The 24,131-nt window shown below is 33.6% G+C and overlaps 1 protein-coding gene across 6 annotated transcripts in view; it reads right to left on the reverse strand.

Annotated features, from left to right (window-relative positions):
* Positions 1 to 14,808: 14,808 nt before the first annotated feature.
* Positions 14,809 to 24,131, reverse strand: part of LOC129235098 (insulin-like growth factor-binding protein complex acid labile subunit) — a 178,075-nt gene continuing 168,752 nt past the window's right edge. For all 6 annotated transcript variants that reach the window (XM_054868781.1, XM_054868782.1, XM_054868777.1 and 3 more), the window contains one exon: positions 14,809 to 16,848. In XM_054868781.1, coding sequence (XP_054724756.1) covers positions 15,274 to 16,821 — 1,548 coding nt within the window. In that variant the 5' untranslated portion in view covers positions 16,822 to 16,848 and the 3' untranslated portion in view covers positions 14,809 to 15,273. The remainder of the gene's footprint in view (positions 16,849 to 24,131) is intronic.

Consider the following 24,131-nt stretch of genomic DNA (forward strand, 5'->3'; position numbering starts at 1 on the left):
GCCAATCTTCAGGTTCAACTGATCCTGAAACTAGTACTTTGCCTCCCCCTTTCCGATAATGGTCCTCTCCAACCCCAGAAACTGTATCCACCCTTGGCAATGGCAGCGATAATCATAAAGTACAACACTGTATGTACAGTACTCAATAATACATAATAATGAAAGGCAGCTCTATGACGCTACTGTGCAGCAGATAGAGTAATAAAAAATATCACGAAAAAAACGAAGACGATAATTGGCGGGGAACTTCCGCTTTCAGTGATGCTACAGGTATGAAACTTTCGCCCAACGAATCCCTTCTAAAAATTTTCGTGTTTCGGGTGTAGAATTCGCATTTCCCCTTACACATTAAAAGTAAACACAAACGTTTTCTTAAAAATGAGTGAGAAAGTTCTAAAAGGAGATTTGGAATTGAATGAAACAATGGAATTAATTATTTCAACACCTATATTAAACACCTATATGCAACACCTATGTGAAAAAAATAAGGATAATATTTGTACCGTTTTGAAATGCGTATTCAGTTGCGTAAATCATTTTCATAAGCAATTCTGAAAAGCGGTGAAGTTATTAATATGAAAATTGAAAGTGTTTCATTAATCAATAAAATTATACTTCAAATTAAACAATCACAACAAATTTCCATCAACATAATGATCAATTAAATTGATGTTTATATTCGTATTTAATCTTAGAGCTGGCAACGCTGCAGCGAAATTCAATTTGAAACTCCGATCTCACTTCGGCTCGAGAGCTGCCTAAGTAAATAAGTTTCAAAGGATGGACAGATTATTGATTCTGACGTTTTGGGTTTCCGCTAATGGAAAAGATTAAACAACTTTAGTATGCTTAGCCTATAGATTTCAGAATTAATAGGGATAAATCTGTTTTTCCATTAAAAAGTAGGATTAAGGAAGGAAAACTTTCAGACCGGTTCTAAAATCAAAATGTGATGTGGCCAGTAGGAAATCAAATGCAATTTCATCTAACTAGGACACTTTGAACTAAAACTTAACTATTGAATAACTTATGGTAATTCATATGATTTAGAGCTTCACAGATGCCAACAATAAAATTATGCCTCAGTTTTAAATAACCGTACTGTGGAAATCTTCTATTATATCTCTTAACTAAATTTTAAATCTTTAACTCTTTATTTTAATGTCTTATTTTTCAGCTCGTTGCTGCTGATTTATTTTGTTGGTCTTTTAACTGCAACTTGCTTTTCAACTGCTGATAACTCATTAAATCTCAACTGCTGCATTTTTAATTGCTTGTTTTAAAACTTCACGACTGTTTTATTCTATGAAGTTTGTTCTCTAATTTCACCCATCTCCTAATTGTTCTTTTTGGCTCTTACTTATAAATACAACAAAGACAAATGTGACGACCAGCAACAGGCTCTTGGCCCAGCTAGGCTGGTCCTAGTCAACTTATTAGTCCCCAACGAGGATCAATGGCCCTCTTAAAACTATCCACCCCCTTGCTCATTACCATCTCTTCCGGTAAGTTGTTGCAAGGCCTCACAACCCTATTAAAGTAGTAGTTTTTCCTTAGTTCCAGGTTAGCCTGAGATTCGAATAGCTTAAAACAATGACCCTTCGTATTGCTTTCCGTGCAAAAATTTAATCCATTAACATTATTCATTTTGATAAATTTAAACAACTGACTCATGTCCCCTCTGACCCTCCTTTGCTCCAGGCAAAAAAATTGCTGAGAAGACTTTCACCCGACCAGGACTATGATTGTTTATATCTCTTTTGACAGTTGTTGAAAGAGTCAATGCTATGCGTCTTTTTTTTTTTTTTTAAGTTTTTACATTTTCCCCTTTTTTTCTTATTGGACAAAATTTTTGAACTATCCTTCTTCCCTTTAATATTTGTGATGCCTAATTTTATCCCACTCATTGTAATATGTGGCAGACCCGTCAAAGGTTGGCACAAAATAAGTAAGGAAATAACGTTAAACCAACAGTCTCCCACTAAGAATATTGTCTCTCAAATTAATAAGGAAGTGTACTGGCTAATGATAATCCTGAAAATTTCTCGAAATGTTCTTAAATTTTACTTCCGAGCTTAAAGATGTAAGTTTGCCCCTCTTTCAACTAATTTCTTTCATTGCCCTAGGGTGTTATGTTGGCGTGCATCTAAACTAATGGCGTACATCTGACAAACATCTCATTTTGTACAGTAAAAAAAAGGAGGGAAACAAATTCGTAATCAAATGTTCTTATAAACTTTCCTCATGGCAAACAAAAATGGTTCAAACTGCTTATTTCTCGTTTGTATATGCTGGAGAGAAAAACAATTTAGATTAAAAACGTTTAGTGAACAATTTTTTTTACTGTGCTATCTTCAAATAGAGGTGAGAAAGTTGTTTGGAAACATGAGGAGTTTTTAATGTCCTAGCCACGCTGCATCACTTTCCAATGGTTTAGTTTTAAAGTTCAAAAAAAAAAAAAAAAATCACAGGTGTGATAGAACAGTTTTTTTACATCTACCTCCCGTTTCCAATTAACGCAACCGGCCCTAGATATTTGAAGGTAACAACTGAAATGAGAGGTGATAAGCAGTAAGTTGCCGCCCTTAAACCCTGATTCCAGTTCAGTTTTTAACTATTCCAGACTGATGAGTCCAAAGCAAGGACGAAACTGTAGTCTTTAGATATGATAATTAGGCTGTCGGTTGGTTGCATGAAGTGAGAAATGTTCATCGATGATAATCAAAGATAGCATGTACATACGAATACCTCTTATTTTTAAGAAATTCTCATTCAAGTACGGAAGAGTTGAGAAAAAAAAAAACAATCGTGGAGAAAATTGCAAAATATAATTAGGGGAGGGTGGCCCAAAGCGGGTAGACCTTCGTATGCCTCGCTCGGTATGTGAGCGGCGATGCATACGTATGTCGTATTTACCCGAACATCTCCGAGTTTTAATCAGTCCCAGTGAAGCAGCAGTGAAGAGGCATGGCACAATCAGTTTTAAAATAAAAAAATGATACATTTCTAAAAAAAAAGTTTTGTAACTTGTGATTTGTCGAAGACCAGCTTTTTTTTTTATTGTCAATAGTACTACGTTATTCTGACACCATCCACCTACAAACTAAGATGGTAGATCCGTTTTTTTAATTATTAATTTAAGATTATAATTATTGAAATAAAAAAGTGCTTTTCGGCATAGCGGGTAGGGCAAAGCAAGTATAGGATTTAATAATGTATTTATTTATAATTTCTTGACACATATGATGACTTAGATTTTCTATTTCAATTGGATAAGTATAACTTTAAAAAAAATATCTTTTATGATGGTAATTAATTAGTCTACTAATTTAATCAGTTGTATTTTTGTATTTTATAAAGAAATGTACTGACTTGAAACTGGATAAGTATGATTTTTTGATACATATTTTTTATAATGGCAGGTAGCTAGTCAACTAAGTTAATCATTTATAACTTCATATTTGATTGACAAATGATCCAAATAACAATTAGTTAAGCTTACCCGCTTTGGACGCCCTTGTAGGGCAAAGCAGGTTTTGCAAGTGTTTGTAATGTTTGATAATAAATAAATATTGGGTTGAAAATGCTACAAAAATCATTTTTTACTTTGAAGTTCCAAAACTCTGTTAGGAAATAAAACCAGATTGTTCGATGAAAATCCAAAATCTACAATCTTCGAGCCTTCTTCGAAAACCTACCCACTTTAGACCACCCTCCCCTAACTAGTTAAAAAACAAAGATAAAACACCAAGAGTTTCACGGAATTTAACTGCAGCGGTACTCTACGGTTAGCTTCAAAATTGTTAAAAGGCACTAAGCAACAACGTTTGCTTACAGCAGCGATTTTCTGAAAATAATATTTTTGTAATTAAATTTCAATAAGTTTTCAATGATTTAAGTTTCAAGTGTTCGCAATATTTCTTTATTGGGCTATTTAAACTACGACTCTTCTAGATAAATCATGAACTTGGGGATTAAATGCGATCAAATAGTAGATTTTATCATGTATTTTTCAAAAGTTTGGAAAAAAAACAGGGCTTTAAGAAACGATGTTGCTTTGAAACTCATCAATGCGCCACTATTTACTTTTAATTAAGTTGATCATACCCAAATATTTAATTAAAATCTTGGCTGCTGATTCTGAAAATTGCTCTTAGTAAATATTTCCCTAAGGAAAATTACAGAGAATCAAATTATTAACCATCGACATGTAGCCCACGTAGCAGCGTTCATGACTCTTAATAACATTAATGTAATTGAAACTGTACGGATAATCCCTAAATATATTTGTAAAGATGGTGGGATCAATGTCGGAATCAGAAACGGTGGTTTCAGCTAATGTTGATAGTGAAACGATTAACTCCGAGCAATTACTGCAATGTACTTGAATGGGTTTTTACTGATTGACAAATGTTGCGAATATTTCATCCAATAAATGTTACTTTGATAATAATTTTTATCTGGTAAACTTGAAATGAAAAATGTAATTACGTTCGATACAATTCGCAACTCCAGAGCTTGAATACGCTACCTTGCGGTAATTAATAATACTAAAGAAAAAGGTAAAACATTCCATTCCACGTGTTTTCTTTGCGGTAAATTACAGACTTCAGACAGTTTGTGTTGTAATGCAATTTCAGAAGACGAAAAAAGAAAACTTCCCACAAACACGAGGAAAAATTAATGTCATTCACTAAGCGCCAAAGCAAATTATAAATTACGGCATGCGTTTGTTTTACCTTTTTCATCCGCCATTAGACAACTGCTGCAGCGCCCCCTAAAGTTTATTGGAGTCGCGAATAACTAAATACAGAATACTAACAAAGAACATAATATGTGGGTACCTCTCGACGACAAAAAACGGCACTGCTTCTGAAAACTGTAATTTAATAAATATTATCCCCACGAAAATGGCGCAAAATGAGTTTTTAAGCTAAGGTAAGGTAAAAATGCCAGGTTTAAACATGTACCTGGGAAAATAATGATACATATTACGTACTAAGATCAATCATTCTAGTTACAAGTGCTGGTGATGTGGTGAAGATACCTTTTTTCACCTTCATCCAGAGTTTCTCTAAGCAAGGTTGTTCCAAAGGGTCCGCCGTGCCAACCTTCGATAAAAGTAGATAAAAATAACCGCAAAACATAAGAACTAAGCCAATGATTGCTATTGCTTCTGCTCCAGTCTGAATTCAAAGATTCAACTAACAAATCAGTCAGACATCTTGTTCCTTTTGGGGCAACTTATCTGTATGAACAAATATTTCCTGCAATTTGTGGCAAAAAAATGTAAGAAAAATCAACTTAAGAAGATTGAACCCGTCTGGAGGTTGAAGATTTCAACACTTCTCCTCAAAGCCTCGGATTTAACCAAATGCAAGAAACAATTTCATTCATTATTTTAATACATCTGTGAAGACTAAAAATACATCAATCTAAGTCAGGGAAAAGAAATTTTTGTAACACCTACATCTGAATACATAATAGGATATTTTCCTACAATCAAAAGTACTATTTTTAGTCGCTAACATTAATAAAATAAGCAATAAATAAATAAATAAATAAATAAATAAATAAATAAATAAATAAATAAATAAATAAATAAAGTAAAATAAAATAACATGGAGCCAGAAAAAAACTTTTATTTTCCCAAGAGTTATTTTTTTATTTAATTTTTCTAACTATCCGATTTTAGTAATATGGCGTGGTCTTTATGGCGCCTGAAGTGATGTACTTTGGCGTACTAGTCCATTGGCGTGCTAAATGTTTACGGTTTGCTGTCAACCGCGTTGCAAGGACATGAAAATTTGAGCTGTGCGATAATGGCATCATAGTGAATGGCATTTCATCACTTGTGACGTCATGTGCAGAAGCGTTAAAAAAAAAAATTCTGCTCACCTATAAAAATAATTGTTAAAAAACGCTAAAAATTGTCAAATTATTTAGAAAATGGTTAAATCCATTTTTAAACCTTTTAATGGATGTTTTATGTCATGCTCTGGTAAATAAATAAATAAATAAATAAACTTTAAAATTTCGGAAATAACCCAATTGGGAGTATGCTTCCGCTTTGAAGGGAAAACAGACAAAATAAATAAATAAATAAAATAAAATAGTTACTCACTGTTAAATAAATGTCGTCTGTCTTTTTTTGTCTGTTTTGATGTTATTATATGTTCAGCAAATTATAAAAATAAGCACATCAAATAAACACTATTATAAGGTTTACTTTTTTATTTCTTGAAATGTAAATGGTCGAAAAACTGACTATGAGATAAAACTACCTTTTTATTAATTTTCTGTTTAAAGGGACGCCGTTTTGAATAATGCACGAAATGAAACTGTTAATTATGATACCGCGTCAAGTGTTAGACTAAATAAATTATGCATTACTTTTTCATTCATGCATTTCATGCACGTGAACTCCGAAAAAACAGTATTTTCCTTATTGCAAGCCATTTCAGATTCGATTGAGAAAAATACTTAATTGAGTTATTGTCACGAGGTGGTTCTTTGTAACATATTTTATCCGGCATGCAATGCTTTAGTTTTTTGTGAACGGTAAATATTTTTTTTTAAAAAATCTTAAAAAGTGAAATCTGAATCAAATTTATAGAGGCTAAAAACTTTAAAAAGGTGTTTTTCGTTTGATGCTCAGCTGAAAACACTTTTATGTTTAGCACGGCAGTATAATCCTAGGAGAGCAGAGTTCGGCTGAGTTTGTTCCATGTATTTTAGTAATTATACGTTCCCGTCTTCATTAGCGTTTTGCATTTACAACCTAAGCAACACCGGGTGCAACAGCTACAAAGAATGCCATTCCCAAAAAGTGCATTGCTTTGACTTTGCTAGTTTTGATGGTATGTAATTAAATCTAGTGCTTTGAAATTGATTAAAAATTCAAATATATGCGTTTCAAATTACGTAAAAAATAGTAAGTGGTAAGTTCTTTTGCAATTCTTCTCTCAAACCGTAAACCAAAAAAAAGAAGAAGAAGGTCGTAACAGTTTGATTACCTCTCGTAAAATTTACAACTTTTCACTCATAAAAAAGGTGTTAAAATAAAACTTTCGACTTGCGTTAAACACTTTAATCTAAACTTTAAATTTCCAGGAACTACAAATGTTCCATGAGACAAGAAGGCAATTTTTTTCTGAAAACATGATAACTTTTAGTTTAGATTTTATTTCTTTGGCTCATAACGTAGTTTTAAATTTTCACAAATGTCTCACGATTTAAAACAACAGATGCTTCCACAAACATTTTTGAAAAAAGCATAAATAAAATAAGAAGGGTCTACTTAAGCAACATATGCGGGTTACTTGAAGATGAAGGTGTATTTTATCTAAAAAATGCTAATTACGCATTTCAGGTACAAATTGCTAGAAATTTTACCAGCATCTGTTTCCAAGCAGCAGTTTAAATAATAATTAAAAAAAACATACATTTCAAACATACATTCATTCGTTTCCGGTACTGCTCTCATATCTTTTACAACTCGTCTCTCATTCCAATGTTCGCCTCGACTGTGTTTTAGTCGGGTTGAACCTGTCTTCGTTTTTAATTGCACTGATGATGGCACTTGTATTTTAGAGTGCCGAAACAGCTGTTTGCTGGTTTTTTAACCTTTTTTTCATTTTGAATTTGTACTTTATATACGTTGTCATATTTTATTCACTATGCAGTACAAAGTTTTCGACTACATTTTATGTATACATTTCAAAGTTTGAAAATGAAAAAGTTTTACAAGGTTTTTACTAAGACTTGTCCAAAACTGCAAATTACATTGTTTCAAGCCTTATTTTAAGGAGTGGAAAAATTAAAATACAATTAATAAGTACAGTCGACTCCCGCTACAAAGCGATCCGACTTACGCGAAATGGCTATAACGCGATTTTTTCCCCGGTAAAGAATTTTAGACCTAACGCGAATTCTCCGACCGCAACACGGAAATTTTCCGAAGAGAATCGCGGTGTGTAAGTATCGGCTTAGTTATTGGATACTAAACGAATTTTTTGGTCAATGGACCTTCATCCCTTTGGCATCACTGAGAGTGGAAGTTCCCACACCATACTAGTCTGAACATCTCTTATACAAATAACTACTCCCCATTTTCCATTTATTTTTTTCATTCTATATGGGGAAGTTGATGAAATATAGTGACCATTAAGAACGCTGTTTCATTTAAAGTTTGAAGATAGAATGAAAAAGATAAAGTTTCTGACAAATAAAGAAAAGCTAAAGATTATGTTGAATAAAACGGTTTTTTTTAAATATAAATAAAAATTGAGTTTTTTATGTGAGAAACAGTGATGTATAGTTAAGAAATGGCGTTCAACAGTTTGAGGTGGTGTTTACAAGAGTCTTTAACTGTATGGGTATGTTTATTAAAGTTTTTACACACACCCTTTTCCACAACGCGAAATTTCGACTTACGCGAGGGGTCTTGGAACGCATCCCTCGCGTTAAGTCGGGACTCGACTGTAACTAGGTATATTGATTTTCGATATTCCAACTTTAATTTTCATTAGAGCTTAAGTAAAATACATTTTTTTCATTTTTTCTTATATTTTCTTCCCAGAGTTAATTGTCATTTCGGAGTTTTCGAAGTTTTCCCTTGCTTTACTAAATGGCACTTCCAATCCAAACTTCCCAGGGAGTCCAGCACTGGCCTCCCCGTTCTCACAAGCAGGCCAGTCAACTTTTGTTTACCATATTTGAATAAATGCGGACTATTTCATTTATAATTTTTTCCTAAAAATTTTACTTCAGCATATTTTGGTAAAAAGTAAACCTAGGAGAGTATGTGCGCCATTCAACGGAATAATAAAAAACACTCTAGTTATCAGTGTTTTGTTAGACTGTTTAGAATTACTGTAAGATCATTTTTGTTGGTTATGCATTTTCATTGCTATTTCGCAGTTACACTCTAATGTAATGCAACAGTTGTATCAAAACCAGGAGGATGTTTTTGAGCAATTTGAGCATTTTTTTTAAAAAATAGAATCATAAAGGTTGCACACATGGGTAGGAGAGATTGCGATTAATGATGACTGTACTTTTTAACAATCTAATAGTATTAAATTGTTACCGACAGCAATTACACTTAAAATTCCATTATTGTAAGGTTTTTGTACCTAACCAATATTACAGTGGTATTAAACAATTTAATTGAATTACTAATGTATCAGAAAATAAACATTTTCTTAAAAGGACGCAGAAATTGAAATCTAAGAAAAAAAATTGATGAAACTAAACAAGGAACGCCAGAAAACTTGCAAAATTATTGTTATTTTTTAACTCGTTTAACTCAAACTTTGTTCATTTTCGTTTTACAATGCAAAATAACCAGCAAGTCGCGTAATCTCTCCTAGCATGTAAACGAATGGGAACAGTGCACCATCTCTCCAAAGTAGCAGATAGGCGAACGTTCCTATTTTTTAAACAAGGCCGCTGCTAGAAAGAACTACTGGTGCTAATATTGTTCATCTAAGGAAGTTCGTAGGAAATCTAGTATTAAATCAAACGTATTTCACTTTATTACCATTTTTACTTAATTTACAAAAAAAAAAAAAAAGTATGGTATTCGCAAAAATATTTTCACTCAAAAATCGACTTTATATTCCATTTTCACTCACCCCCGAATGAATGTTGATTTTTGTTCCGACTCGATCACACGTGGATAAGTGCCTAAGAGCGTATAGACACGAGAAATATTCATTTTGACGATTCCCGAGTTAATTACAACGAGTTTTCTTGTGACGTCTGTATGTACGTATGTATGTATGTGCGGATGTGCGTATGTGCGGATGTGCATACGTATGTCGCATAACTCAAGAACGGTATGTCCTAGAAAGTTGAAACTTGCTACGTAGACTCTAAGTAGAGTAAAGTTGTGCACCTCCCCATTTGATTGCATTCGGGTGTTTCTAAAGGGATCTTTTGCCCCTTTTTGGGGGGATATCATTGTTAATTTCGATGTAAACTCAAATGGCGTTATAATACGGCGGACACTTGGCGATATATCGCCAGTATTTTGGTCGCCAAGTTTTATCGCCAACTTGGTGACAAATTTGGCGTTTTTTTTTTTAAATCTGGTTTTAATTTGGCCACTGTTGGTGATATTTAGGTAGTAAACTTTTGAATCACACTAAAAATGCCAATAATGGGAAAAGAACATTAAATTGGAGTAAAAGGAAGTCATGTGATGAACACATCAACTCGTTTTAAATTTAGAAGAACTTGTATGAAAACTTCTGCATTTAGCTTGGTTAAACAATTCAAATTAGCGATATTTCATCTCAAACACGGAAAAAACAGCATACACTTTTCTCTGTACACTCGAATACTGTTCATGTGCAACTAGGTTACACCTCGGCGCGATTCCCCAACTATCTACCGGGGCAGCTAAAAAGCAGTATCTTCAGAAATGAGTTTTCGAGTTACTTGAAAAAACGCGTTTTGGATTCAGTACTAACAATAAGAAAATATTGGAATTAGACGTTTTTTTCAGCGGAAGCCTGATAAACAAGCTTGTACAATAAAGCTAACGTGCAATATATGACGAAAATACAAAAGGAAAAACTTGTTACTGCACTTTTCCCTACCCACGGCAGTATCACTCCCCCCCCCCCCCAACCTGAAAGCTCTCCGATTGCATAATGTATACTCGTTTTACCTTACCTATCATCTAGTTCATTATTACTGAACTACATTCTGTAACAGAAAACCAACGCATGAACAAGGAGTTATCAGAATGAAACGGAATTTCACATACGCTTCACTTGATATAATAAAGTGACTACAAAATTAAAGCAAAATGATTATTTAATATAGAAAAAATCTCAAATGAATGGCGGTTTTAGTACCCTGTTGGGTACTAAAACTGCCATTCATTTGAGACCGCCATTCATCTCCTACCGCACCTTCATCTGGCGTGACACTGTCATATGACATGGCATATGATACATGGTCAATCCTGATATTTGTCAATAGCGAATAGCACCATAACCGTCAAACAATATTTTTGTGTCATGCTTCAGTCATATGTGTTCACTTCTTGGAGTCACTTTTTACAGAATAATGCTCAAACGTGCCCTGCAAGGATGTCAAAGGATTTCATATTCTACATTATCACTAGCCTTAATGATCCCTTGATTAGTTACAGATTGAGCATATTTATGTGCGCTTGGGACAGTAAGCTAGAAGCCTGCGAGTTTCATCTAATTAGCGGCGCGTTTACAGTAAATGTGGTACGAGATAACGTAAGACAACGTACAAGACTGTTATGTTTTAATGCTTAGGTGAATTTCGTGATATACTCACGCTGAAGGTGGCACAGCAGGGTACTGAAACCTCCCATTCAATTGAGATTTTTTCTAGTAATATATCGTTTTGCTTTTACTTTCTTACATCAAATTCGTTCTCACGTATATAAAATTTCGTTTTATTCTGACAACTTCTTCATGGTGCGTCGATTTTTTTTATTACAGAGTGTGTAAATAAAATAAATTTAAATTTTTTAAAGTATTTCTAAAGAAGTTTGAAAATAAATCAATAATATAAATTTTAGTTAAACCGTTTAACCTTAAAAATGTGATTACTATTCTGTTTATGCCCAAGGTATAAACAGATGATAAATAGACTCATAAGATTATAAGGATATAAATCTATGAGTTTTAAACTTTCTTAAAAAATCATCAAATATCCTTTAGTTGAAATAGGCATTATTTTATTATAGAGACAAATATGAATTAGAAAACTTTTGCCTGATTTGTTTTTATAAAGAAAATTTTATGAATGATGGACTAAAAGAAATCTATACATTTTTGCGTCCTTTTTATCTTGAACATTTTTATCACATATTTTACAATGTTTTAAAAATTACTTTCTAAAATTATATTTATAAAAATGAGGATTGAAAATTTTAAATAGATTTTTCTCCCATTACGTTTCTGAACTCGCATTAGCGTTTTATTGATCGCAAACTGTCTATAATAAAAGTTTATTTTTTACTATTTTACTTTAATTTTGAATGCACTACTTTGACCTATTTATTTCAATGTTTTTTTTTCATAAAAGTCATAAAATGTTTCGTTATTTTTAACATGATAATGATAGAAATTCAATAAAACCTGTATGTAATAGAAATAATTAAAACACTTCGTTAGGTGGTTATTGTGTAATTATTTTGATCAAATAAGTATCACAATTCTTATGAATGAAAACATCATGTGCCAATGACCCGCTATTAAAAGCTTGTATGGTTATGACTGTCATAACCTTGTTACAAAGATGAAAATTAATAAAATAATTAATCACGGTAATTTAGGAAAGTAGGCAAACAATCTTTGTCGTTGATTCATGAAATCACACTTGGATAATATTTATTGTTTAGTATGAGACGGACACTGTGGACTTCTTCATTACTGACACCTTGTATCCATAAGATCCTACATCTATTTTTCAATACATATCAGTTTTCCGGGATTTTTTTTTTTTTTTTTGCGAAGTGAGCGATACGAATATACGAAACACTAAACTGGAAATTCCTACCACCGAGTTACCTGTTGATATGTAACAAAAGCAGAAGTTTTCCTAACGTACCAAAAATTTCTTTTATAAAGTGGTGGTAAGAATTAGAAAGACAGAAGAAAATTGCTCAGAAAAGTATTTATTTCTGGAATAATTTAGTGAAATTTATACACAAAGTGCCTTTTTATGTTAGAAATTGCTGTGGAAACCACAATATTTGAAAATATAAAATGTAAATCTTTTGACGTGATTAATTAAAAAAAAGAAGTCACCGTTATAACTGGACAAACTTACAAAGACAACGAACATTTTGCCCTGAAAAACCCTAGTAATAATTAATTTTCCCATTTTTTTCAATCACTTTCATCAATCTTGATGTCATGAAAGTTGAAGAACGTCCTTGAAAAATTTTATCCTGGCTTTTTCGATGGAGAAAATTAGTTCTTGCTTGTTTCGACATTGAATGCCTTTTTTTTTTTATACTCCGGGCGCCAGAATGCCTCACAAAGCTGCCATTAAACTTAGATCTAGCCTTTTGTCGAACTAGAACAGTAAGTTCACTTAATAAGCATTAAACAATGATTTTGAGGTTTAAGAAACATATAATTACTCATTATTCTTCTGGAAAAAATGTTTAAAAATAATTTTGAAAAAAAAAAAAGAAAAAGAAATAATAATAATAAATAAATCAATAAAATAAAATAAAAATAGAACCAACTTCAAAATTGCTCTAAAAAGTGAAATAGTTTTTTTCTTTGAACAACATCGATAACACATTTAAAAGTAATTTTTGAAGTTGACGCGAAAACAAAAAAGTAAAATCATGTGTAACCATACTTTGCTCATAGTTTTTAAGAAAATGAACCTAGGTTATTTACGAAACATTTATACCGTTTCTCAAATATGCTGTCATCAATGCATAATGTATGCGAGTGGTATTGAAGAAACTGGGCCCGTTTAAATTTATAGTTGTACTAGTTGAATTATGGTTACTAATGATTTTATCTACAGTTTTTGCGTCAACTTCAAAAGTTACGTTTTTCAGTACTGTTAAAAAATGAAAAGTAAAACTTTTTCTTACCGTTGGTTGACTTAAGGCATGACCTCTGAATGTGGACTTAACATTAATTTATATTGGATGTGGACTAAACATTAATTTATATTGGATGTGGACTAAACATTAATTTCTATTGGATGTGGACTAAACATTAATCTCTGTGGTACTTATTTGTAACACACGCATCAATTGTTGAGAAAAACACTACAAAGACTCCAAACATGTTTGATTATTGATTGATTGCATGAACGCAATGAATAATACAAACTTTGCTAGGGATCTCATAAGATACGTCCATTACTGAGCCGAAAAATATTATTTAGATGCAGTAGATCTCTAATTATCCGAACTGAAACCATCCGAATCGCTTTCAGAATTTTAGAAGAAAAAAAAGAGGGAAAACGTACTGCTATTCGAAAAATAATGATTGGGTACACGCGTGCTATCTTCCTTCCCTCCGCGAAGTTGGATTGATTAATTGTATTAGTTAAAACTATTTGATTAATTAAAAGCGTTTTAAAAACCGGTTTTTTTTTCTCTCATTCTCAACATACATACATTAATGGAATAAAATAAACCCCATTTTTAGATAAATCCAATTATTTGAATTTTTGATTATCCGAATGGAATCCTGTCCGATTGATTCTCATAAATGGAGTTCTACTGTATATTGATTTTGGAAATCTTCAACATTTGCTTGCATTATATAGCAGAAAACTTCTTGTTCTCCATCAAGTTGTGCAGCAAAAAAAAGGACATATTACATTTGGGATCTTCGTAGGGCATATGTGCAACAATTGATGCTTCTGTTACCGTGACACTGCCCATTGGAATTAAATTTTTGGAGTTTTTTATATTGTCAGATAGAAATACCCCTCAGATAAGATCCGTTCGTATTGAGAATGAGGAGATACTAAATGCTGTTTTTTTTTTTTTTTTTGAGACAACAACATGATTTGTTGAATAACCAAACTACACTAATGCCTGTTTAATAATATTTAAATTAAAAAAAAATTGATGCCAAATTTTAAAATCTAACTAGTACAAGTATATTTGCCTAGTTAAAAATAACCTTACTTTATATATTCGACATCTTAGTGCTGTACCTGCACAGTTTTTTCCTAAAGCAGTGCACAAAACGAATAGTGTATAAATACATATATTTAAAAGCTTAAAATGGAGTGAAACTATTATAAAGCATGTATTTACTTCAAGCTAAAAAGAGATGTACATCTTTATTATGACTTTGAATTTTACATGTCAATTTTCATTTAAATAAACTGCAATGTGTATAATACATATTATGTTTATGCACAAATATACACTAACACATCTTTTACAAATGCAATTACTTAGTTATAAATCTCATCTATTCCAAAATTGTTGCTTAAATTTCAAAGATTTTAACAGTCTTTTTTTTTTCAAATGAGTAGATCGTACAGAGAAAGTTTAAACAATAAAAATATTAACATTCCGCCTATAGTATTTTTTTATATTCAAGATGAGAAGAGTTTATAGTGAGGAGGAAGAACTTAAGAAAAAATATCGTTATTTAATCCTGACGGTTCAGTGTTCTTCAGGAGAATTCTCCTAATCTATTGAAGAAGAAAGAAGAGGCGGCTTATTTCTCTTTCGAAAATCGGGAACATGACAAGTCATTTATTTCCCTCCCTATCATATTATCATAATTCGGCTACGGCTGGACTTTTCAAAGGCTGGTGAACGATTTGTGAGAGGATGGGTGAAAAGTTCTCCGAGTTCTGTCCGTATTGATAAAGTGTTCGCTTGCTTTGACCCAGTTTGCTCTTCTGTTTGGTGGCATACTTGTACCAGTGCCAGAAACCGAGAAATGCGGCGGCAGCCAAGATCACGGCGGCGCCAGTCACGGCGATCGCCAAGATCTGCTTCAGAGATCGACCCTCGCAGTCTAGATCGTCGGGGCCGATCTCGATTAGGAGTCGATCACTAACGGCCTGCGGTCCTTTGCACCGGACCCGTGTGACGTCTTCTCCGTAACTGGAGACATTCTCCCGCTTCAGCAAGCGACGTAACCACAGGACAGTGCAATTGCAAGTCAGTGGGTTATCACGCACGTCGAGTACGTCTAGTTTGTCCCAGGGTAACATATCTTCGTGGAATGTAGTGAACTGATTACCTCTAAGACTCAGGAACCGTAGATTATCCAACCCGCGAAACGTGCCGTGCTCAACTACGTTTAAGTTTTTATTATCACTAATGATAAGGCGTTCTAACTGGTGATTATCTGCGAACGTCCCGTTCTCAATGACTTCCAAGCTCTCCTCACCGTTGACTGTGATGGTTTTCAGAGCCCTCAAACCTCTGAAATCACTCGGGCCCAATTTTTGCATTTTGTTTTTACCTACGTGGAGTTCTTGGAGAAAAGGAATATCCATGAGGACATCTGTAGGCACATTTTGAAGTTCATTGTCTTGGAGAAACAAGGACACAATGTTATCTAGTCCGAGAAAGGCACCAGTTTCGATGATATGAATGCCACAGCCATCTAAACTAAGGACTTGTAGATGATGCAGATGGTGGAAAGAGTTTTTGGAAATCATGTACAAGAAGTTCATGCCTAAATCTAGGCTTCTCAAAGGTGTAATGTTCTGAAACGCGTCGGTGGGAATCTGAGTGAGTTTGTTGTCCCTTAACAACAGTTCTTTTAAGCTTGATAGCCCAAGAAAGGCGGAAGAGGTTAATGTGGATATGCGATTTCTTGAAAGGTCCAAATTTTCTAAACTAATTAGAGGTTCAAACGCACCGTCAGCTATATCTGCAATAAAATTGCCATCCAAGCGGAGGATCCTCAACTTCGCAAGTCCAGAAAAGGCTTTCTTGCTCAATGATGTTATCTTGTTGCTGTTGAGATGCAGCACCAAAAGTTCTTTTTGTTCGGAGAAATTCTCACTTCCCAGAGAAGTCAGCAAGTTCTGGGACATATCCAAATAATGGAGGTTTTGGTAAACTGTGAAAGATGCCGCGATGCTCTTGATTTTATTCCCGTTCAAGTGCAGCTCTTGCAAGACAGGGTTGAGAGTGATTGGAACCACATCCAAGGATGCCCCGTCGCACCACACAGTGAGGGTGTCCTCGTTGCAGACGCACCGGAAGGGGCAGAAACTGCTCACTTCGACACAGCAGATGAGGAGGAAGAACACAATTCCCCTCTCGAATGCAGTTCGCCTCCTTCCCAAACATCTTGCCTTCATCGCTCAACCGCAACATTCAAGCGGAACCTGCAAAAGAACCAAACATTTAGTTAGTAAAAATAGCACCAGCTCAAAGGTTTCTGTGACACAACAATAAATAAATACATGGTTGTAGTATTTTACAATAAAAATTATTCAAACTTTTACACTTTCGGGAGCACTTTGAGCTTACCATTTTCTTGATAGAGCTTCTTGATCAAACAGAAGAAAAAAAGGGGCATTGATGTTTTATTCTACTGAGATTTACAAAATTCTTATTGCCTCTTTATTTTATCACAACGCAAACCTCTTAACGATCTTTTGAATGGTAAAAAACCTTTTTTTTTTTGGTTATGCAAAATAAATTGTATGAATAGTAAACAGAAGTAATATTGTTTTGTTTTTTGAATTATAACATATTAATAAAAATAATATTTTTAATGCCTTGTCTGCAACTGTTTAATGTTGCAAAGTATTTCAATTTCCGAAATAATTTTATTTTGCACATAACTTATTCATTTATATTTAGTTTACAAGCAAAAACTAAAATATTGACACTTTTTGATAAGGAAAATAGTGATCATTTGCGGAACTCCTGTTAAAGTTCCTCCTTAATGCAACCCTAGGGTTCCGAGACCATAGGTTGAAGACATACTTTCGAGATAGCTCCAAATACCGTAGTATTGTGTATCCTTACGTATATCTTATTATCCTTGAGGCAAGGATGTGATGTCTATATCGATTCTTGCAAAACACTGATGTTTTCTACATTTATTCATTAAAATCGATATTTGCTTAACAGAAAAAAATTGCAGTTGGCTGTTTTTTAAATTGGCCGACTGTGCGTCAAATAAAAATTCCCCTTTTATGAGAGAACATTTAGCAGATATTGTCAGTGTATATTGTATGTGTACTCGTATATTTTAGTACGAAGTAACAATGTTTTGGAGCATCGATAACTCATAACGTCCCGGTATCTCCGTTTTTGGTTGGTTTTTATATACTATCGTCGATATTTTAACATCGAACATCGATGCTGTTCATCGATATCGCATCTCTACTTGGTTGTACCTATGAAATGCTATGATTTATTTGATAAAATTTTAGATACGCTCTCAATCTAGTTAGAGATTTCTTAGAGTATCTTGTATAGCATAGTACGGATCCTTTAGTTTTCTATTTATGTCATAGAATACGAAATATTATGATGTTTCGATATTCATAGCATAGGGTTTTCATAATAAAAAAATTAACAATATAAAATAAGAATGTTAAATTGTTCTAACATTCTTGATTTGACGATATCTTAGCATCTTGGACTTTACCTTTTGCACCTTAGTAATCGAAAATAAAACTTTTACGCCCCTTGGGTACACTGCTATAAGAAATACCGAGACTGAGAACTGTTAAACAATCGAAAATGTATTAATATTCTACGGATTATCACATATTTTTCAAAGATTCATACATTCAAAAGTGTACCTAGATATAGTGACACACATCTTCACTAGATGTCCTGTATGCCTCAAATTATAATAACTGCACGCACAAATTTAAACTACAAAGATGCAACGATAGCTCTACATTGGTTGCTTCGGTTATCACTAATTTTATTGAATGTAAAATATGCATGCCAATTTTTATTTTTTTTCGTCCAACTTACTAGTTGCAAAAAATACAAAAAAAAAAAAAAAAAGACGAAAAAAAACCGACAACATTTTTTTCCTATTGATTAAAAGAACCAATGGTAGAGATATAAGATATATATTGTGATCAAGTTACAATTCCTTTTCTTAAAATCCTTTCTTTTGATTGCTGTACAATGTGTACAAATTCATAATAAGGGATAGGCAACAAATTATTCTGTGCGTTTAAGGAAGGCAACATTAAAATAAAGAACTGCATAATTAGACCAAAAATATTTATAACAGAATACATAAAAGGTAAAAAACAAAGCAAAACACACAGTATTACAAATTCGTTTTCATTTATGATGAATGTTTTGTACTAGATCACGGTGAACGATTAAATTTTTCAGAGTAACCTATGCTCGAATTTCAGTACAAAAATTTATTTTTATCTGCATTAAATTATATGTGACTACCGTGATATCAGGCAGCTAATATCGTTCAATACAGCTACTAATCGATATAAGTTAACGATTTAAAATTAAGACTGAATTTGATTAAATGGCTTGACTCGTTAATTCAGTGCGTGTCTCAGTACGAAATACATTTCTTTAGCAATATCTATGAGCACACATATGTCGGATTATTTGAAATTTATAGCGATAAGTTACTGCATCACGGATAGTTAAAAAAAGACGCTTTACAAACAAAATAAGCCACTGGTTTAGCACGTGATTAATCAAAAATCATACTAATTGTTAAATAGGTACACAAAATGTCTTACAATTATTTTGCCCAGCTAAACACAAACGTTGTATCTGCACTTTTTTTCCAAAACTATGTTTATTTCACCAGGTGGATTTTTGTCATATATTTTACCTAAATGCAATGTTTTATAGTCATTTGTAAATGAGATATTTTTAAAATAATTCTAAAAAAGCGGAACCAAAATTAAACACACAGAGATGTAAAACATTAATCAGCAGTTGCTCATTTTGAGTTTAGCTGTAGATACCACTTTTGTGCTTATCTAGGCAGAAGAATCAAATGTCGTTTCAATAAAACATTCCTATTTTTGTACTGAAGTTGTTGCAGAACAATAAATAGGCTTTAAATCTATAACTCATTTTTATGTTTTATCTGATGTACATACGAAAAAGAAAAGAAAAAAAACAAAGAAAGAAAAACTTACATATTAAAAGATAAACTTTTATCACCTTTTTAAGTGACTACTATAAAAGCACTTATTTTAGCGAGGCGTTACATTTGGTGAGCCCGTTACAGGTGAAAATTTAAACCTTGTGAAATATTCTAACTTTAAACGATAGTTAAAAATTTAATAGTGACAACATAGCTATAAATAAATTTTTAATATCCTTACAAGTACTATTGCATTATATTTTCCCATATGTAATCATCAGAAAAACTTTTAACCTTTCTCGAAATAAGTGTTTATTAAGAAAGTAAATAATTTTAAGCATAGAAGTTAAGAGAAATAAGTATCGTTTTATAGCACAAAACTACAGATTACTGCAGACATGTGTTTCGGAGTTTCAAAGAGCCCCTTTTTCAATGCAAAAAATGTCAGCTTTTTGTTGTAAAAACACCTGGTAAAACTTTTACCTTTCACCGGCTGTCTTTACGTCTAAAAGCTCATTATTTTGAATTGAAAAAGAGATTCCTTGAAATTCCAAAACACGTGTCTGCAGTAATCTGTAGTTTTGTGTAGTTGGTTACTTTCTTGTTTGGTGTTTATTAATGATGTCCGCAACGGAGCGCCCTACTGCTCGTGGCATGTGATAACTAAGACCAACCTCTAAGGATAACTCCCGGCCACTGTCCATTTACAGTTTATGGAAAAGAGAGCTCAAAATGTCAATCTGAGCTTGAGGAATGGAGGGCCGACGTGTGCGTTGTAAATCCGCAGTCTCATTCCGACCCTGACGGAACCCCATCGCTTTTACCCATCGTGCGGCCGTCTTTTATACGGTAATGCATTTCCACCACAGGTTTCCAATAATCCTCAATGCCATTCTGTTGCATTTTTGCCCCGGCAACCTCGATTTTAAGACATAATCGCTGAACCCCTTAAAAAAATATGCTTTATAGCAATGAAAACGAAACTCTTCATTGTAAAGCCACGCAAAATCTACCCTCCTAACTGGATCGACCGTTTTTTGCATTCTACGCATTAACAACACAGCCCCACTCAGCCTCCGCTCTTCTTGATAGTTTCTAGGTAAAGTCGCTACTATTTGATTTACAACCCTCGTAAGTATATAATCTATTTCACGTCCTGTTTTTTACGAAATAGCGGAATTTTCTGCTCGAGAAATCAACAATACCTTCCTTTTCGCGAAAATCACAGCTTGCAAAAATAAACGCTTTTACGGTAATTTGAATTAAGAAAAGAAAGCAAGTTTTGCAGAACCCATGAGACTCGGTAGAACTCTGGGGTCTGCGAAACCTAATTTAAGAAACAATTTTAAGCTACATTCTCTCTAAAAAATGCAAAAGGAAATAAAAACATGCGTTGAAATTCACCAATAATTAAACAGTTCCCACAATTTATTCCCATTATGCAAACGCAGTACTAAATAGATATTCATTCTGACTGTCATCTCGAGTAGCAGTTGATCGAAAGAAAGATTTTCTATGTAACGTATATCAATACAAATAACTACGAACATTTTGAAAGTAACAGAGATGTGATATTTTTTTAAATACATAACTTAGACAACATGTTGGTACTACACTGCTCAAAACAATTAGGGGAGCAAGCAAAAACGTGAAGAAAACCGGGCGAGACGGCCATGTATTGGCATACAATGGATAGTACACGCGTATCAATGCGCAATACAGAAAAAAAGACGTAAAATAATTGGAATTAAGTTTTAATGCTTTGAAAGTATGGAAAAAACACTAAAAGATGATTTAGGGCAACAATTTGGTTACATGTAAATGATGAAAAAAGACACTGTTTAGACATGATGCATAAGTTTTAATAAGGCGTGTGGGCTCCTCGAACACCTAAGACTGCTGCACACCTGTTTGCCATGGATGCGATGAGGTTATCTATCTGACTTTGGGGAATACTGTTCCACTCCCCAAGAAGTGCAATTTCCAAGTCTCGAACAGTAACAGGCGGCCTTGATCGCGCAGCAATGCGTCGTCCGAGCATGTCCCAAACATGCTCGACTAGATTCAGGTCAGGAGAGCACGCTGGTCATTCCATACGCTGTATTGTTTCAGCTTCAAGCATGTTCTCTACCAGACGAGCTCTATGCGGTCGGGCAATATCATTCTGGAAAACAACGGAATCTCCAATGGCTCCAGAGTAAGGGATGACATGAGGTCGCAGTATCTCGTATGCATACCTTCGGCCAGTCAAAGTGCCATTCCGAATGATATGCAGTGATATGCAGGTCCGTACGTCCGCCTATGCTGATTCCACCCCATACCATCCAACCAACTCATCTGTATTGTGACTTTTCACGAATGAATGCGAGGTTATTTCGAGTGCCCCTGTCCCTCCATACCAGAAAGCGTCGGATGTCACACTCTAGGCTGATTTGGGACTCATCTGTAAACAACACTTGGCTCCAATCATGTTGCTCCCAATCTCGATGTTCAGCATCCCATCATCTTCGGGCAGCACGGTGGCGTGGGGTCAACGGAATGAGGACCATTGGCCTACGTGCATAGAGCTCTCCCTCATGAAGCCGATTACGTACTGTTTGGCTGGACATCCTTCGTCCTGTTGCCAAGAGTAACTGTCTTTGCAGCTGCGTAGCATTCTCTGTTCTGTTTCGACGGGCTATTAACAGTATATACTGGTTATCAGTTGCTTCAGTGGCATGTGGCCGACCTTGCCCTGGTCGACGTCTAACATTTCCTGTCTCTTGGAATTGATTCCAAAGCCTTGCAACAACACTTCTGGAGACTCAAACAGCGTCCGCGACACTACGTTATGTTTGCGCGGATTCCAGTCTGCCTATAAGATGTCATGTCATGGATTCCGGTAAATCACTCTGTTAAGACATTCTCAAGTAACCTTGTCTCAAGAAAAAATACTGTGCAATCGAATTTCACAGTTACGGCAATAAAACGGACGTTTCTGCAACATCTCGATTTCTGCTCTTATCTCCTTTTTCTGGTTTTTGACGTCATGAACACTGATTGGCATATAAAGTTTTCTTTTTCCGTTTCCTGGTAGGCTTAAAATTATGGATGTTTATATGTACATACATTTTATGTTATTTATTAGTATGCATCTTTGCGTAATTTTGTTAAAACCATGTGCTCCCCTAATTGTTTTGAGCAGTGTATTTTTACTCTTGAAAATTTTTCAAAATTTCATTTTCGCAAACATTTATGAAACAGTTTGCCTAACGTAAATAATGATCGATGGAACACACATATGAGCTAAGAAAAAGCAGGAAATTTCCATGACACTTGAGGTAAAACCTGGTCTGGGTTATTGCAGCGTTTCGTGTAGCGAAACACTACACCTAAAAAATCATGTGCGACATAATTGCTTTGCTGTCATACATCGGTAACAGAGGAAAAATATAGTCACATTTAACTACTTAATTACGCTAAATAAATCTTTTCTACAAACCCAAGCTACGGAAAAATGCATTTTGCACTAAAATAAAACTTGTAAAATTGAATACATTAGCATATATTAGAACGCAGATTAGAAAACTTTAAAATACGGCACTAAATTTTGGAAGTTATAGTTTTACTCAAGTTTCATATTTCTTGTGGTAATTGTTTCTTTTTCCCCCCTAGAAGTACAACATTATTCTCATAAACAACCGTTATAAATCACCTAAATGAAATGCAACATTCTGCAATAAAAATCAAAATGACTACAAACATGGCTGTATGAACGTTACTGTTAAAAAATAAAACAAATAGATGTATAAATTCATTTGTTATGGTTTACCGATATGCTGTTGGTTGTTTTAAAATCATATTATGCCGTAAATGTTTTTATTGTCCTGTTTAAGGTCATATAGATAACGTATATCTTTAAAGAACTCTTTCCGTATGATTTTTGTGTGATACGCATGCACTTCTATGTCGGGTTAGTGCCTAGTAACAATTAGAAAGTAAGATAAAGTTTTTTTAAGAGCACAGAGGTGTCTACCTGAGAACTTAACATTGATACAATTTACTTAAAATCAAAAATAAACAAATAAATAAAAAAATCAAACTATTAATTGAAAATTGGTACACCAAATTCTTTAAAGTTTTAAATAGTACATGAAATTTTTATTTAGTGATCAGAGAAAAAAAAAATTTTAATCCCCGAAATATGAGAATTTTGAACATTTCTAGTGAAAAATGCAAAAAAAAAAAAAAAAAAAAAAAAAAAAACATTACTATTCATTAATGCTATTATACACATTTTAATTTTTATATTTGTGCATTGAAAAAGTTTACTTATTTCTTAAAATTAAATTGCTGTGGAAATAAAATGAAAAAGATAGATGATAATCAGCTACTGAAACAGTTGTAGTCCGCAGTGGAGTGGAAGAAAATTTTATCCCCAAGCTAATTAAAATAACCTCGGGTAAACATGCGGGCTTTATTCTGTATGCAAAAGATTTAACCTTTTCTAATCGATGCACAATAAGCGCTCAGCAACATCACAAATGGATAAATAATTTCTAAAACAGAAAATTACATTATTCA

The sequence above is a fragment of the Uloborus diversus genome, chromosome 2 (assembly GCF_026930045.1).
Source record: "Uloborus diversus isolate 005 chromosome 2, Udiv.v.3.1, whole genome shotgun sequence".
NCBI lineage: Eukaryota > Metazoa > Arthropoda > Arachnida > Araneae > Uloboridae > Uloborus > Uloborus diversus.